General features: G+C 45.3%; 1 protein-coding gene across 2 annotated transcripts; it reads right to left on the reverse strand.

Moving 5' to 3' along the window:
* Nucleotides 1-212: 212 nt before the first annotated feature.
* On the reverse strand, nucleotides 213-15,603 carry CD320 (CD320 molecule). Of its 2 annotated transcripts, XM_080989247.1 has the most exons (5): nucleotides 15,422-15,603; nucleotides 7,637-8,071; nucleotides 4,114-4,173; nucleotides 1,697-1,839; nucleotides 213-1,093 (listed from the first exon to the last, which is right to left on the reverse strand). In XM_080989247.1, the coding sequence occupies exons 1-4, from the start codon at nucleotides 15,474-15,476 to the stop codon at nucleotides 1,715-1,717; spliced, it is 675 nt and encodes a 224-aa protein (XP_080845373.1). In that variant the 5' UTR covers nucleotides 15,477-15,603; the 3' UTR covers nucleotides 213-1,093; nucleotides 1,697-1,714. The 2 variants fall into 2 exon arrangements, with proteins under 2 accessions (XP_080845373.1, XP_080845374.1); XM_080989248.1 differs by lacking the exon at nucleotides 4,114-4,173.
* Nucleotides 15,604-17,543: the final 1,940 nt, after the last annotated feature.

The following is a 17,543-nucleotide window of genomic DNA, read 5'->3' on the forward strand; positions in this document are numbered from 1 at the left end:
ATTATTTATACCCCATCCATCTGGCTGAGTTTCCCCAGCCACTGTTTTCCTTGTGTACTATGTACCTACATATGAAAGTTAATAATAAATCTCTGGGCAAGTTACTGTAGTTATATGTAGTTTAGTTCTTGCATTAAAGTGTAAAAAAACCAAAAAATGTATTGGCAGGGTGGGGATAGAGAAATAAGAGAATAAAAGCCAAAACTCACAAGTTATTTTTTCTCCAAAAAGTTTTTTTTTAATCCTTTACAAGTTTCCAGAGTTGATTCTGTGTCAAACGCTTAAGCAACGGAGTTGTTCCAGCAGGACATTTTAGAAGAACCTTTTGGGACATTTTAGGACAACCTATGGACTTTTATCCCCAACAGCAAACTGGGCTCCCCCCTCTTTGGCCTGATTCTCACAAGAGAGGGATGCAGCCATGGAGATTTGTGCGAGGGAAAACACTGTGTTCGCACGAGGCAAGGTGACCTGAACAAAGCACCGAAAATTACAGCTTGAGCCTGGGATGATTAAAAAAACCGTTTTTGCCACACAAGGATGCTTGCTGCGTGCAAAACTAGCATGGCAAAGGAATGTGCCGTGGCGATTTTCTTCCGCTGTTTTTCGCCACAGTTGGTGGGAAAAGAGAAGCCGAGTGTACTGGGGAAAATGTAAGGAAAGGTTTTAGCCAAACGGCAAATGGCCCAGTGTAGAGGAAAAACAACCTAAAACGGCAATTCAAATACGCATTTGATGCAGTTTCCACCAAAGCCTACTGGATAATAATGCTGTTTTTATTAACGCACGCCCCACATTTTCCAGTACCCTTTTGAGCCTCTGTTCATAGCTGCAGTGGCTAAACTCAGCAGCTCTTTGCCATGGAAGATCAAGGAGCCAGAGGGCAGAAATAAATACGTTTTGAGATGACAAGGACCAGCGACAGGGAGGTCTCCCTTGAGAAAGCGATTGACCTTCTAACTCGGATGTGCGCCTGAAGTTCTCGACTGAAGGCACCTGTTGAAAGGTGAGCAGCAAGTGAGCCCGGCAGGCTGACCGTTCTTCTCAGAGGATGTGTTGAATCAGACGCCACGCTTCCGAAGGCAGGCCAGCTCTGGAGATCATAAATGAAATTATTGGTAAGAGTCGGAATCCATGAAACACCAATCATTTCTTAATTGAGGGAAAATCTACCGTATTTTTCGCTCTATAGGACGCACTTTTTTCTCTCCCAAAATGAAGGGGAAATGTGTGTGCGTCCTATGGAGCGAATACAGACTTTCGCTGAAGTCTGGTGCGCACCAACCCCTCTCGCTCTCCAGGCTTCAGGCAGCTATCCGCAAGCCTTCGGAGCGCGGTGGGAGTTCCCGCTGGGCTCTGAAGGCTTGCGGATAGCAGCCTATTCTGGGGGCTGGGGTCGGGGGAAGCTCGGGCTAAAAACAAAGCCGTGCGCAGCTTCTCCCGGCTGGAGAGGTTGTGCGTGGCTAAAGAGGAAGCCAAGACAGCCAGCGGGATGGAAGAGTTGGAAGGCGCCACAAGGAATGCAAAAATCTGTTGCCCAAGGTGGGCTCGAACCCACCACCCTGAGATTAAGAGTCTCATGCTCTACTGGCTGAGCTGGGAAGAGGGTTCAAGGAAGAAGCAGGTTTAATAAGGGCACTGGCCTGCAGGTGAAGAGAGAGGGGGAAAATGAGTCAAATGCGTAACTCAGGTGTACCTCGAAGGAAGGAGTCTCTCAAGGCTGCTGTTTTGTGATCAGCTGCTCTGAACCGTGATCCCACTTGAAGCTTGCCAGATGTCTCGCTTTCGCACGGCTCCAGGCGGAGGCAAAAACAGCAGCCACCACGACAGCCAGGAACGCTACGGAATGAAGGAGAGAGGGGGATAATAATAATTTATAATTTATACCCCGCCCATCTGGCCGGGTTTCTCCAGCCACTCTGGGCGGCTTCCAACGGAATATTAAAATACAATAACCTACTGAACATTAAAAGCTTCCCTAAACAGGGCTGCCTTCAGACGTCTTCTAAAAATCTGGTAGTTGTTTTTCTCTTTGACATCTGGTGGAAGGGCATTCCACAGGGCGGGTGCCACTACCGAGAAGGCCCTCTGCCTGGTTCCCTGTAACTTGGCTTCTGACAGCGAGGGAACCGCCAGAAGACCCTCGGCGCTGGACCTCAGTGTCCGGGCTGAATGATGGGGGTGGAGACGCTCCTTCAGGTATACTGGGCCGAGGCTGTTTAGGGCTTTAAAGGTCAGCACCAACACTTTGAATTGTGCTCGGAAACGTACTGGGAGCTTCAACGCCAGGTGCAACTGCAGCAGTGGCCAACAATAGCTTTCCCTGGTGGACCACCTGTCCCCCACCCCACCCCAGTTTTCTGCGTGTGGATATGCACAGCATCAGTCAGGATGGGGCAAAGGAACCAGGTGTACCCCACTCCCTTTAACAGCTCCCCCAGCCCCCAGAAAGGCAGCTGCATCACCATGGCCAAGGTATGGTTTCCTGTGCAGGAAAGATCATTGCGAATAAAATATTCAAATGGCTGTTCTCCCTGCCTGAAACAGGACTAACGGTTTCCGCTCTGTGGGTGTGCATCCGGTACGTGTGCAAACGAGTATCTGCATATGCAGGGTGCCAGCGATTTGGCCCCAAGAGGATTAGTCAAAGATGGAGATGACAGCATATTTAGAATTAGCCAAATTGACAGACATAATAAGACAAAAACCAAAAAGTGAAGTGAAAAAAGGAATGGGAGTGTCTAAATGAATACTTTAAAAGCCAAGGTTCGAGGACAGAAATCTGGCTGAGTCTGGAATAACCTTGTGAAGTGAAAGGATAAGAAAAAGGGATTTATATCTGGATGCTAGGATAGAGATGATCAGGAAAACAGGAAGACACAATGAGAGGTAAAGGAGGTGCTGTGGGATTTGTGGAAGTCAATGTTTTTTTTTAGTGTTTATAGTATTAACTTGTAAGATATGGATTTGTTTTGGTTTTTTTAATGTCGGTTTTTGTGTTTTGTGTATTGTTATTTTTCGTGTTGTTGTTGTTGCATGGAAAATACTAATAAAAATTATAATTAAAATAATAATAAATAAATAAAATAAAATGATGGAGATGACACCAGACCCGCCAAGCAAAAAAAGGTTAGCCACCTTTGGCACAGAGCAGGGCTGGGAAACCTACCGTATTTTTCCGTGTATAGGACTAGGTTTTTTTAACCAAAAAGTTAGGTTTAAAATTGGGGCTCGTTTTATACACGGGGAGTGCTGAGGGGTGTTTTCTTAATTTGGAGTCCCCCCAAAATAGGAGGGAGTCTTATACATGGCGGCGTCTTATACACGGGAAAATACGGTATTTGGCTCTGCAGGCCCAATATCGATCAGGATTGGTGGAAGTTGAAAGAAGGGTGAGGCTGCAGGGTTCAATCCTGTTTTTGGCAGCAGCTAGCAACCTGCAGGTTCGAGAATGGCATACGTGGTTTTGGGGAAATGGCCTGGTGGGCCAAATCTGACCGGCTTAGGGTTCAATAAGAAATGGCTCACTATTGGAAGGGTATCTTGTTATACGCGACGGCGGCAGCTTTTGATCGCAGCAAAATGGAAGAGTAATGAAATTCCCTCTATAAAAGATTGGATCCAAAAGCTGACAGAATATGCCGAATTAGATGGTTTATCAGAAAAAATAAAGAATAAATGAAAGCAGGAATTTGTTTCAAAATGGGAGGTTTTCAAAAGAATATCTGAAAAATAAATATAGTAGTTTAAATTCCGTTGCAGCATTCGAGGAACTTCAGTAATAGTTGCAAGGTAGATATAAGAAATTAGATTTATTAATAAGTTTTATTATGATAAAAGTGTGTCTTGGCAATAAGTAATATGAATTTGAAATATGAAATAGACGGGAGGTTGGGTCTTTAGTGTTAAGACCAATGGATGTTTTATTGTTTGCTATGAAAATTATGTGTCTATGGTTATTCTTGTGTGTAATTTGGCATCTGTGTTTTTTTTCCTTTTTCTTGTTGTATCAATAAAAAACTTTATTTAAAAAACAAAAAGAAAAAAAGAAAAGAAATGGCTCACTATTAAACACCAGGCAGATGGAAGAATGCTTTTGCAATTACGACTCACCGACGATGGAGAGAACCACCAAATCCGCAGGCATCGCATTTCCAGGGACAGGCACACCATCTTAGAAATGCAGGCAAGAAGGGGAAGGGGAAAAAACACACCATATGCAGGTTAATTTTTAAAAAATAAGGTTTGAGTCTCATGTTGCAAGACGGGGTTTAAACGTGGGTTTCGAGACCCCAAAGAGGACCCTCCAACTTCTAAGCTTATAATACAGTGGTACCTATTTATCTACTTGCACTCTGACGTGCTTTCGAACTGCTAGGTTGGCAGGAGCAGGGACCGAGCAACGGGAGCTCACCCCATCATGGGGATTCGAACCACCGACCTTCTGATCGGCAAGTCCTAGGCTCTGTAGTTTAACCCACAGCGCCACCCGCGTCTCCTTAACTATCTACCTGTTATGAAATAATAAATAATTTTGATCAAGCTAGAAATACAAAATACATATACACCTAGGTATTACCGAAATGTATACCTACTGTTTCACGAAAGGACTTTCGACTTTGTGTGCCCACTTAGCAAAGACGCGCTGCGCCAGTGGTGGCGCTTGTCATTCACAATGGCGGCGCTTGGCAGACTCAACGACGGCGCTTGTCATTCACAACGGCACCGTACACGCGAAATGAACTCTTACATCAAAATATTATCTTACGTATTGTAACTGCTATGCTATGCTTCTATGCGGCAGCGAGGTCAGTGGCCCCTTTGACACGACTGATGTTTCTCCTAAGTAGGTGCCTAAACAATACTTATAAGTTTAACTGTGGTGGTGTTGTATACTTAAGTATGAATGAATGAATTTATTAATACGGTCACAGACCAGCGTCAACACACACAATATCACAGATCATAAAAAAAATATCAGAAATACAGAAGTCAATATGAGTGTAACAAGGATTTAAATATTAAAATTAAAATTAATTGTTAGCGTGCCCCCTGTAATTAACATTTGGGGGTTTGGTCATTATGGGATACCACTTGCTTCCTGCGATTAATTGCAGACGCACAGAATTTGGCTACATTTAATGTAGTCTTGGGATTCTTGTCCTCTAGCAGTAGTTTTAAACTATTCTTTCCTGGACTTTTGCAAGACAGGTGTAATAAAAGTCAAACGTATATCCTCATAAAGACGGCAACGTAATAATACATGTGAAGCAGTTTCAACTTCCAAAGAGCCACAGGGGCAAACCCGTGCTGTGTAAGGTTTACCCTCAAATCTGCCCAATATACTTAAGTATAAGTGTATTGTAAATATATGAGCAAATAAAAAAGTTTGTTTCTTCTTATTCCCTTCTTTTGTTAACAATAAGGCGTAAGCATGGTGTCTGACATAAGCATTATTGTTGTTGTCATTTAGTCGTGTCCGCCTCTTCGTGACCCCCTGGACCAGAGCACACCAGGCACTCCTGTCTTCCACTGCCTCCCGCAGTTTGGTCAAACTCATGCTGGTAGCTTCGAGAACACTGTCCCACCATCTCGTCCTCTGTCGTCCCCTTCTCCTCGAGCCCTCCATCTTTCCCAACATCAGGGTCTTTTCCAGGGAGTCTTCTCTTCTCATGAGGTGGCCAAAGTATTGGAGCCTCAGCTTCAGGATCTGTCCTTCCAGTGAGCACTCAGGGCTGATTCCCTTCAGAATGGAGAGGTTTGATCTTCTTGCAGTCCATGGGACTCTCAAGAGTCTCCTCCAGCACCAGAATTCGAAAGCATCCATTCTTTGGCGATCAGCCTTCTTTATGGTCCAGCTCTCACTTCCATACATCACTACTGGGAAAACCATAGCTTTAACTATACGGATCTTTGTTGGCAAGGTGACGTCTCTGCTTTTTAAGATGCTGCTCAGGTTTGTCACTGCTTTTCTCCCAAGGAGCAAGCGTCTTTTAATTTCGTGGCTGCTCTCACCATCTGCAGTGATCATGGAGCCCAAGTTAGTAAAATCTCTCACTGCCTCCATTTCTTCCCCTTCTATTTGCCAGGAGGTGATGGGACCAGTGGACATAATAAAAGTTAATTTGGGAGCTAAGCTAAATTTGGGGGCGCTGGGTGGATCTTTGCACCCCGGCGGCACGTATGCTAAAGACAGCGCTGCCCACACCCCTTTCCTTGAAACTCCAGGGAGAATTGTGCCAGGAAAGAAGGTGCGGCGGTCTTTCCCTTTTGGCAGAGGCAAGGCATAAATGGAAAGGGCTCCCGGGCAACACAGAAGCACCGCAGACAATAAAAGGTCTCATCAAAACTTGGCAGCGACAGCAGCAACAGCAATACCGGCATAACAGCACCCTACAAAAGCTGCAGTTTTATAGCGCCCAACTGTAAAACAAGGCTAAGCAGGGTCTGCGAGAGCATTTTGCAGCGTGGAGCGATTCAGGTTCAGGGTGCCGGCCAGCCACAGCTTCTTCCAGGAAACTCCATTTCAAGCTTTGAAAAAAGCTGGTTTTGTATTGAAATCCGTTTTCATATTTTAACTGTTTTAATGGGACGCGGGTGGCGCGGTGGGTTAAACCACAGAGCCTAGGACTTGCCGATCAGAAGGTCGGCTGTTCGAATCCCCGCAACGGGGTGAGCTCCCGTTGCTCGGTCCCTGCTCCTGCCAACCTAGCAGTTTGAAAGCATGTCCAAGTGCAAGTAGATAAATAAGTACCGCTCCGGCGGGAAGGTAAACGGCGTTTCCGTGCGCTGCTCTGGTTCGCCAGAAGCGGCTTAGTCCTGCTGGCCACATGACCCGGAAGCTGTACGCCAGCTCCCTCGGCCAGTAAAGCGAGATGAGCGTTGCAATCCCAGAGTCGGCCACGACTGGACCTAATGCTCAGGGGTCCCTTTTTATGTTTTAATGCATTGCACCTTTTCCTTGGTTTTACAGTTCTATTTCTCTGCAAACCGCTTTGAGGTTTATGTTTTCTCTAACAATCAAGCAGCGTACAGATTTCGTGAAATAAATAACACAGATAAATAAATTTCTGTGCAGGTGGGGAATAAAAGCCCTGGGGGTCAAAAAGAAGCTGATGATGCATAGTGATAATAATCATTAGGAACTGTGAGCCTCAGAAATTCAGTGCATGGCCATGTGCAGAATGCATTTCCCTCACCAAACTTTGTATTTAATAAGATGACTCCACAACACAATGGTGCTTCTTATTTAGGACACTTTTATGGTGCCAATACTAATATTTTTCGGAAGCCGACACGGCTTCCGATTAAGCGCAGGAAGCTCCTGCAGCCAATCAGAAGCCATGCCTTGGTTTTTGAACAGTTTCGGGAGTTGAACAGACTCCCGGAACGGATTAAGTTCGAGAACCAAGGTACCACTGTACAGCGATATTTTCCCTACATTCCAAATAATTTGGGGTGGTGCTGGGGGAGTCAAGGACAACTTTATATTTAAAAAAACCCTTTTAACGTGAAGCAAGCAGAGACAAAGGGGAGGAAGCAAAGGCATTCTGAGTCAGCTAAAGGAGGGGGTTACGGCAGAGATGGTTGCCAGGATACCTGTTTGCCCCCTAAAGCAGATTACTGCACAGCTTACCTGTCTGGGTGGCTGGTGGCGTTACCGAAACCGTTGGGAAGTCCAGAAGGCAGCCTCGTTCATCCCTCTCGTCCGGACAATCAGAATGGCCGTCGCACACAAACGCCAGGGGGAAGCACTCTGCCCCTGGTTCGCATTGAAACTCGTCCTTCGGGCAGGCTGGCGAAGTCGTGTCGACCCGATGCCCGCAGGCGTCTAAGGACTCGTCGGAATTGTCCGGGCAATCGCCGTGGCCATCACAGATCCTCTCCAAGGGCAGGCAAGGGCCGTCGCTGCCGCATCGCCTCCCGCGGGGTCCGCACGAGACGTTGGCGGCTCGACAGCCTCTCTCGTCGCTGCCGTCGCCGCAGTCCCGCTTCTCGTCGCACCGCTGGCACAGTGGAACCTGCCCGCCGTCCTCGCACTGGAAACTCCCGAGGGTGCAAAGGAAACGTTCTGAATTGTGAAGGGAAAGACACACAAACAAACACACAAGAGAGTCATTTGGGAGACCCAAAAGGATGGTCAAGAGCATCGGAGCAACTCCAGCAGCTCAGCTATGAAAGAGGCAGGATTTAAAAAGGTAAAGGTCTATAAGGTCCAGTTGTGGCCGACTCTGGGGTTGCGGCGCTCATCTTGCTTTATTGGCCAAGGGAGCCGGCGTGCAACTTCCGGGTCATGTGGCCACAATGACTAAGCCACTTCTGGCGAACCAGAGCAGCGAACAGAAACGCCGTTTACCTTCCCACCGGAGTGGTACCTATTTACAGTGGTACCTCACAAGACGAATGCCTCGCAAGACGAAAAACGCGCAAGACGAAAGAGTTTTCCGTTTTTTGAGTCGTTCCGCAAGACGAATTTCCCTATGGGCTTGCTTCACAAGACGAAACGTCTTGCGAGTTCTTGCGAGTTCGTTTCCTTTTTCTTAAAGCCGCTAAGCCGCTAATAGCCGTGCTTCGCAAGACGAAAAAACCGCAAGACGAAGAGACTCGCGGAACGGATTAATTTCGTCTTGCGAGGCACCACTGTATATTACTTGCATTTTGACGTGCTTTCGAACTGCTAGGTTGGCAGGAGCAGGGACCGAGCAACGGGAACTCACCCCGTCGTGGGGATTCGAACTGCCAACCTTCTGATCAGCAAGTCCTAGGCTCTATGGTTTAACCCACAGCGCCACCCACGTCCCTTAGGCAGGATTTACAAACACTCAAAATCCTGCTTGAGATCAGTGTATTTTTCTCAGCGCCTGCTAAGAACGTCCTTGTTTAGTTCAGCCACTTAGAAAAGCTGGTGTGCATTTCAATGTGCTTCAGCATTTTAAACTTCTTGTTATGTTTTAATCTATTGTAAATCCTTCCCGATCTTACCTTTTTTGCAATCCTTAAAATAAAAACCTATCAAGTGGTGTGCAAGTTTTTGTGAATTAAATGAATAAATAAATTGGTCACACTAAAGTAATTTGAGGCGACTTATGACATATAAAAAGGGACGTGGGTGGCGCTGTGGGTTAAACCACAGAGCCTAGGACTTGCTGATCAGAAGGCCAGCGGTTCGAATCCCCACGACAGGGTGAGCTCCCGTTGCTTGGTCCCTGCTCCTGCCCACCTAGCAGTTCGAAAGCACGTCAAACTGCAAGCAGATAAATAGGTACCGCTCTGGCGGGAAGGTAAACAGTGTTTCCGTGTGCTGCTCTGGTTCGCCAGAAGCTGCTTAGTCCTGCTGGCCACTTGACCCGGAAGCTGTACGCTGGCTCCCTCGGCCAGTAAAGTGAAATAATAATAATAATAATAATAATAATAATAATAATAATAATAATTTTATTTATACCCCGCCCATCTGGCTGAGTTTCCCCAGCCACTCTGGGCGACTCCCAATCAGTGTTAAAAGCAGTACAGTGTTACATATTAAAAACTTCCCTCAACAGGGCTGCCTTAAGATGTCTTCTGAATGTCAGGTAATTATTTATCTCTTTGACATCTGATGGGAGGGTGTTCCACAGGGCGGGCGCCACTACCAAGAAGCGCCGCAACCCCAGAGTCGGACACAACCGGACCTAATGGTCAGGGGTCCCTTTACCTTATGACATATAAATGAACGTATCTTGAAGCTGGCATAAAAGTGGGGGAAACACCCACACAAAGAAAAATTAAAAAGGTAAAGAATGGCAATATTTCACCCAATCGAGACGACAGATAATTAAGAGCCAAAGGCCTGGCAAAAAAAGAAATGTTTTGGCTTGAAACCTAAAGTTATGTAATGATGGCATTAGGGGAGCCTCCCTGGGAAGAGCGTTCTACAAATGGGGAGCCACCACTGAAAAAGCCCTTGGTCATGATAAATTAAAAGCACATAAGAGGCTTTACTAATCATTTGGTGAGAAAGGCCCTATTTGAAGTTTGGGAAAGAAATAAAACAATAGTAACAGCCAAAGCTCCCTGGTGACTATCGCCTATAGAGTCATCAACCATGCATAGAAATAATATGAAAGACAGTTGGCTAACATATAGGGAACTTGTAGAACTGTTCTCGTGTTGCCACTCTCTGGAACTCCTAAACCCAGCTTATTTTTATGGGCAAAGAAAAAACATCACACTTTATTAGAACTGGACAAAAGTTTCAACCACAGTGGGGTGGGGGTGTTTTTTTTCCCCCTAGGTACAATTAGGATTATTTTTCCCAACGCCCCTTGTTGGAATTTCCTTATCGGAACAGGATTTTAACAGAGGACTTTGGCTGCACATTCATTCATAATAGGAGCAGCGGGGGTGTTTTTCGGTTGAGCATAATAAAGGTTATATATTCAGTATCCCGAGGTAGGATTTTTATTGGAACTGGGTTTGAATAGAGGGCTTGAGCTGCGCAGTAATAAAAATAAGCTCTGAAATATCACAGGAATGAAGAAACAGCAAGGTTGTGGTTTAAGTGCCAAGTAACTTTTTTTGGCAGGAAAAGAAATATCAGTAAATGATGCCAATGAACAGGGAAGGGTCAGGAGACCTAAAGCAAGCAATGACCCACCCTTATGTACGTATGAATACACCGAGGGTTGGGATGGGTGTTGTCGGGTGGGTTGTACTCAGTAATTCCCAGTCAGAGTAGATTCCTGCATTGCAGGGGGTTGGACTAGATGTCCCTTGGGGTCCTTTCCAATTATTACAATTTCAGTTAAAATGGACCTGCTCTGAGCAGGTGTAACATAGGACCTAGCCTAAGGAGACATAAGACCTGGGTTCAAATCTACACTTGGCTCCCTGCCTCCACCTCTTTCCCCCTATTCTTCCTAACGTCTCAACAAATGAAGCCGATTTGTTAAAAAAAATGTGTTACGTGGGGGGAAAAATACGAGAGAGACATTGCACATACCTTTGCAAATCAAGAAAATCTTTAATACAAATACATTTTTTTAAAAAAATCAGCACTTGGCCATGAAACTTGCTGAGTGACCTTGAGCCAAGTCGCTCTTGCTAAGCCTAATCAGTCGTGCCAAAGAGCGGGGAGAAGAATCGTTTATTCGGCCTTGACCTCTCCCCGAGGGATAATTGCATTCATTAAATTCAAAAGCCTGGCTGCAAGTTTCCTCAGACAGCAATTGAAGCACGCAGCTTCAACCCAAAGACTCCCAGGATCTATAGCACCTCCGAAACGGGTGAACTACAATTCCCAGTACCTCGACAAAGGTGAACTACAGTTCCCAGGGTAAAAAATATTTTTTTGGGGGGAAGCCATGTGCTATAAGATGTACGATGTGGATGTGCCCAATTACTGCCTGTATAGCTTAACGGTTAACACTTCAGGGATGCATCTAGCTTCAGTCCTACTCTCGCTGAAATTAATGGAAAATATCAGCGTGTGCCTGTTGTCTTTGTCCATGGAGTTTTCTTGGCAGGGATACTGGAGTGGCTTGCCGGTTCCTTCTCCAGGTGGATCATGTTTGGTCAAAACTCTCCACTATGACCTGTCCATCTTGGGTGGCCCTGCACGGCATAGCTCATAGCTTCGCTGAGTTATTCAAGCCCCTTCACCACGAAGGATAATATGGTCTGAAGCTCAACATAAAATAAACCCTAAGATCATGGCCACTGGTCCCATCACCTCCTGGCAAATAGAAGGGGAAGAAATGGAGGCAGTGAGAGATTTTACTTTCTTGGGCTCCATGATCACTGCAGATGGAGACAGCAGTCACGAAATTAAAAGACGCCTGCTACTTGGGAGAAAAGCTATGACAAACCTGGACAGCATCCTAAAAAGCAGAGACATCACCTTGCCAACAAAGGTCCATATAGTTAAAGCTATGGTTTTCCCAGTAGTGATGTATGGAAGTGAGAGCTGATAGCCAAAGAATTGATGCTTTTGAATTCTGGTGCTGGAGGAGACTCTTGAGAGTCCCATGGACTGCAAGAAGATCAAACCGATTATCCATTCTGAAGGAAATCAGCCCTGAGTGCTCACTGGAAGGACAGATCCTGAAGCTGAGGCTCCAAGACTTTGGCCACCTCCTGAGAAGAGAAGACTCCCTGGAAAAGACCCTGATGGTGGGAAAGATGGAGGGCGCAAGGAGAAGGGGAAGACAGAGGATGAGATGGTGGGACAGTGTTCTCGAAGCTACCAGCATGAGTTTGACCAAACTGCGGGAGGCAGTGGAAGATAGGAGTGCCTGGCGTGCTCTGGTCCAGGGGGTCACGAAGAGGCGGACACGACTAAACGACTCAACAACAAATTCAAAAGCCTGGCTGCAAGTTTCCTCAGACAGCATTTGAAGCACGCAGCTTCAACCCAAAGACTCCCAGGATCTATAGCACCTCCGAAACGGGTGAACTACAATTCCCAGTACCTCTTTTTTTTTAATATATATAAATGCTTTTTATTAAGGTTTCAATAAAAAGTTAGACAGAAAAACATAGAAAAAGAAAATACACAAATACACAATACATAATCCAAAAAAGAAGAAAAACACAAAAAAACAAAAAGCAAAGAAAGAAACAGAGCAATTAAAAACAATATCACTTTTTCATTTCCATTTTTGAATTTACTTATTTTCTGGACTTCCTCATACCTCCCTCTTTTGTATTCCAGTCCAAATTGTTTGTCCAGCAATTTCTTTTCCACTTTTTTAATCCCAATCTTTAATCTTAATGTAATATAACATTAAAATTTTACCTCTTAAGTACCAAATTTCCATTTCCTTAGACTTCTTTAATCCTAATCTTTAATCTTAATGTAATATAGCATTAAAATTTTACCTCTTAAGTACCACATTTCCATTTCCTTAAACTTCTTTAATCCTAATCTTTAATCTTAATCTATCTATAACTTTATCCTGTATAGCTGGAAACCACTTATTTTCAATCCAACATCACTCTAGCATTCTTTAATTTTACAGTGTTTCTGTAGATAATCTTTGAATTTCTTCCAATCTTCCTCCACCGACTCTTCTCCCTGGTCACGGATTCTACCAGTCATTTCCGTACAATTCCCAGTACCTCAACAAAGGTGAACTACAGTTCCCAGGGTAATTTTTTTTTTTGGAGGGGGGGGAAGCCATGTGCTATAAGGTGTACGATGCATATGTGCCCAATTACTGCCTGTACAGTGGTACCTCGGGTTAAGTACTTAATTTGTTCCGGAGGTCCATTCTTAACCTGAGTCTGTTCTTAACCTGAAGCACCACTTTAGCTAATGGGGCCTCCTGCTGCTGCCGCGCCGCCGGAGCCCGATTTCTGTTCTTATTCTGAAGCAAAGTTCTTAACCTGAAGCACTATTTCTGGGTTAGCCGAGTCTGTAACCTGATGTGTATGTAACCCGAGGTATGAATGGATGAATTTATTAATACGGTCACAGACCAGCGTCAACACACACAATATCACAGATCATAAAAAAAATATATCAGAAGTACAGAGGACAATATGAATATAACAAGGATTTAAATCTAAAAAATTAAAGTTAATTATTAGCGTGCCCCCTGTAATTAACATTTGGGGGTTTGGTCATTATGGGATACCACTTGCTTCCTGCGATTAATTGCAGACGCACAGAATTTGGCTACATTTAATGTAGTCTTGGGATTCTTGTCCTCTAGCAGTAGTTTTAAACTATGGTGTTCCGATTCTTTCCTGGGCTTTTGCAAAACAGGTGTAATAAAAGTCAAACGTATATCCTCATAAAGACGACAACGTAATAGTACATGTGAAGCAGTTTCAACTTCCAACGAGCCACAGGGGCAGACCCGTGCTGTGTATGGTATACCCTCAAATCTGCCCTAACCCGAGGTACCACTGTATAGCTTAATGGTTAATGCTTTAGAGATGCACCTAGCTTCAGTCCTACTCTCGCTGAAATTAATGGAAAAGATCGGCGTGTGACCATTAAGTTCTCCTAAGTTGGCTAGGCCCCTGAAGGTGGGAGTTCTGTCCTCCATTCATCCATGAAGCTGACTGGGGCCCATTTGGGCTTTGTTTAGTCGTTTAGTCGTGTCCGACTCTTCGTGACCCCATGGACCAGAGCACGCCAGGCACTTCTGTCCTCCACTGCCTCCCGCAGTTTGATCAAACTCATGCCGGTAGCTTCAAGAACACCATCCAACCATCTCATTCTCTGTCGTCCCCTTCTCCTTGCGCCCTCTATCTTTCCCAACATCAGGGTCTTTTCCAGGGAGTCTTCTCTTCTCATGAGGTGGCCAAAGTATTGGAGCCTCAGCTTCAGGATCTGTCCTTCCAGTGAGCACTCAGGGCTGATTTCCTTCAGAATGGAGAGGTTTGGTCTTCTTGCAGTCCATGGGACTCTCAAGAGTCTCCTCCAGCACCAGAATTCAAAAGCATCAATTCTTCGGCGATCAGCCTTCTTTATGGTCCAGCTCTCACTTCCATACATCACTACTGGGAAAACCATGGCTTTAACTATACGGACCTTTGTTGGCAAGGTGATCGTTGCTTTTTAAGATGCTGTCTAGTTTTGTCATTGCTTTTCTCCCAAGAAGCAGGCGTCTTTTAATTTCGTGACTGCTGTCACCATCTGCAGTGATCATGGAGCCCAAGAAAGTAAAATCTCTCACTGCCTCCATTTCTTCCCCTTCTATTTGCCAGGAGGTGATGGGCCCAGTGGCCATGATCTTCGTTTTTTTGATGTTGAGCTTCAGACCATATTTTGCGCTCTCCTCTTTCACCCTCATTAAAAGGTTCTTTAATTCCTCTTCACTTTCTGCCATCAGATTTGGGCTTTACTAGCTTTATAATAATAATAATAATAATAATAAAATTTTATTTATATCCTGCCCTCCCCAGCCGAAGCCGGTCTCAGGGCGGCTAACAACAATAAAATAAATAATAATAATAATAATAAATAATTAATAATAATAATAATATGTGGCCCACCTCACAGGGTTGCTGTGAGGGGGGAAACAAAAATGGGGAAAAAGCAGGAAAAGTTACCCCACCCATGGAGGGAGGGTGGGGTATAAACACATAACACGTGACCCCAAATTCTAGCATTATAATTCCTATGTACTAATAACAAACACGCTTTATTCTTGTTTATTTCTCTCCTCAGCCTGAAAGTACAGGCCCCGTCTCCATGACAACCCCAAAGAGGCCCCGCCCACTACCCCGCAACCAATAAAAGGGCGGGGTCACAGGGGGAGGGGCGGGCTCAAGCGAGCGGCCAATCGGCGCCTTTCCTAGAGTAGAGCAGCGCCTGGCCAATCGGCGCCGGCGGTGGAGGTGGGCGGGACCTGAGTGGAGCCCCCCCCTTCCCGCGTGTGCCGGCATTCCAGCCCAGAAAGGGGCTCCTCGCGCATGCGCGGGATGTGCTCACCTGCGTCTATAGCGGCGGCTGTTAGGAGCAGCGAGAAGAGCAGCGCCCGCTCCATGCCGAGAGTGTCCTCTGCGCCTGCATTGGAGTCCGCCGGGGGAAAGAAATACCGCGTGGGGAGTGACGTCAGCTCGCCCCGCCTCCTCGCGCATGCGCACGCGGGCGGTGGACCAAAAGGGAGCGGCTAAAACTACATCTCCCATCAGCCCCTTCGGGCAGGGACAATGGGATGGGGAGATGGGAGTTGGCAGTTGAGCCGCTTCCGGGTTCGTTGGCACGTGCTGTCGGAAATTTGTTTTAGCATTCCATTTATTGATTGATTGATTTTATTTTATTTTATTTCATTTTATTGCATGTATGGATTTGATTGATCGATTATTGCATATATAAATATATAAATAGATTTCCTCCCCCTCTTTCTTTTTCCTTTCTCCTCCTGTGATGAGGCTGCATTTTAATTGTTTTAATGTTGTATTTTAATCTTGTTTTTAAGTTGTATTCATTCAATTCGTTTTTATTATTGGTTGTTAGGTGCCCTGAGCCTGGCCTTGGCTGGGGAGGGCAGGGTATAAATAAAATTTATTATTCTTATTCTTATTTATTTTATTTATTTCACTAATTATTGCATTTATAATTATTGGATCAGGCATAGGCAAACTCCGGCCCTCCAGATGTTTGGGACTACAATTCCCATCATCCCTGACCACTGGTCCTGTTAGCTTGGGATTATGGGAATTGTAGTCTCAAACATCTGGAGGGCCAGAGTTTGCTTATGCCTGGCGTGGATGGTTTATCTGCAAGCAGGTGAAGGAAAAGTGCAACCGGATGGTCCTCCAGGTTTTGGGTTTTTCTTTGCGTGTGGGGGGAGTGTTGACACAGAAGTAGATCACTCTCGCGGCATTCCAAAATGGAACCAGGGGAAATACTGTTTTGTTAATTGGGTGTTGCATTCAACTTCAGACCCACTCAGAACCAGACTGACTGAAAGGAATGGACATGACTGGACTTAAATGCCACTGGTTTCAGTTAGTCCACTCCGGGACTGATTGAGTGAAAAAACCACAATGGAATAATCTTATGATCAAAGCCGCCTCTGTTTTTTTACTCAAGATCACTCTACCTGTTAAGTTGACCATTGTTTCCAACACAATAGCTGTATTATGATGTGAATTTCATAGGAAAAAATACAATCTGACAGGAACAAAAGCAGTAAAAAAATAAAATACACGCCCCAGAATACTTGGCTGAAGGTTACAAACCAGTCTCTGAAGCCCTGTAAATGATTACAAGAAATTCAGATTATGTTTATATGTCAAATAGGAGTGGCAGGTCCCAGTGAAACATGGCTTAATTGGTGGTATTCACAATCTTTCTTTTGTATTCTCTTTGTGGCAGGTCAGTTCCGTTGCAACATCTAATTCATTGTGTAGTCTTTTGATAATGTATTTTATGTGAGGAACCCTTTAAATTAGACTTGGACTTAGACTTGGTACATTCCCCCCCCTTTTTGTCATATTTTTTTCTTGTTGTTTAGCTGTTTAGTTGTGTCTGACTCTTCGTGACCCCCTGGACCAGAGCACGCCAGGCCCTCCTGTCTTCCACTGCCTCCCGCAGTTGGGTCAAACTCATCCTCTGTCGTCCCCTTCTCCTTGTGCCCTCCATCTTTCCCAACATCAGGGTCTTTTCCAGGGAGTCTTCTCTTCTCCTGAGGTGGCCAAAGTCTTGGAGCCTCAGCTTCAGGATCTGTCCTTCCAGTGAGCACTCAGGGCTGATTTCCTTCAGAATGGCGAGGTTTGATCTTTCTTGCAGTCCATGGGACTCTCCAGAGTCTCCTCCAGCACCAGAATTCAAAAGCATCCATTCTTCGGCGATCAGCCTTCTTTATGGTCCAGCTCTCACTTCCATACATCACTACTGGGGAAACCATAGCTTTAACTATACGGACCTTTGTCAGCAAGGTGATGTCTCTGCTTTTTAAGATGCTGTCTAGGTTTGCCATCACTTTTCTCTCAAGAAGCAGGCGTCTTTTAATTTCGTGGCTGCTGTCACCATCTGCAGTGATCATGGAGCCCAAGAAAGTAAAATCTCTCACTGCCTCCATTTCTCCCCCTTCTATCCGCCCGGA

Source organism: Podarcis pityusensis, assembly GCF_964106645.2.
Source record: "Podarcis pityusensis genome assembly, chromosome: 18".
Lineage (NCBI taxonomy): Eukaryota > Metazoa > Chordata > Lepidosauria > Squamata > Lacertidae > Podarcis > Podarcis pityusensis.

Bases quoted from the DNA above. Each gene is read 5' to 3' on its own strand.
- CD320 (XM_080989247.1), bottom strand. From the start codon at position 15,476: ATGGAGCGGGCGCTGCTCTTCTCGCTGCTCCTAACAGCCGCCGCTATA. The intron at 4,174-7,636 runs GTAAGCTGTGCA...TGCATTTCTAAG, and splicing joins GCCACCAGCCACCCAGACAG to ATGGTGTGCCTGTCCCTGGA. The intron at 1,840-4,113 runs GTGAGTCGTAAT...TTCATTCCGTAG, and splicing joins GGTGGTTCTCTCCATCGTCG to CGTTCCTGGCTGTCGTGGTG.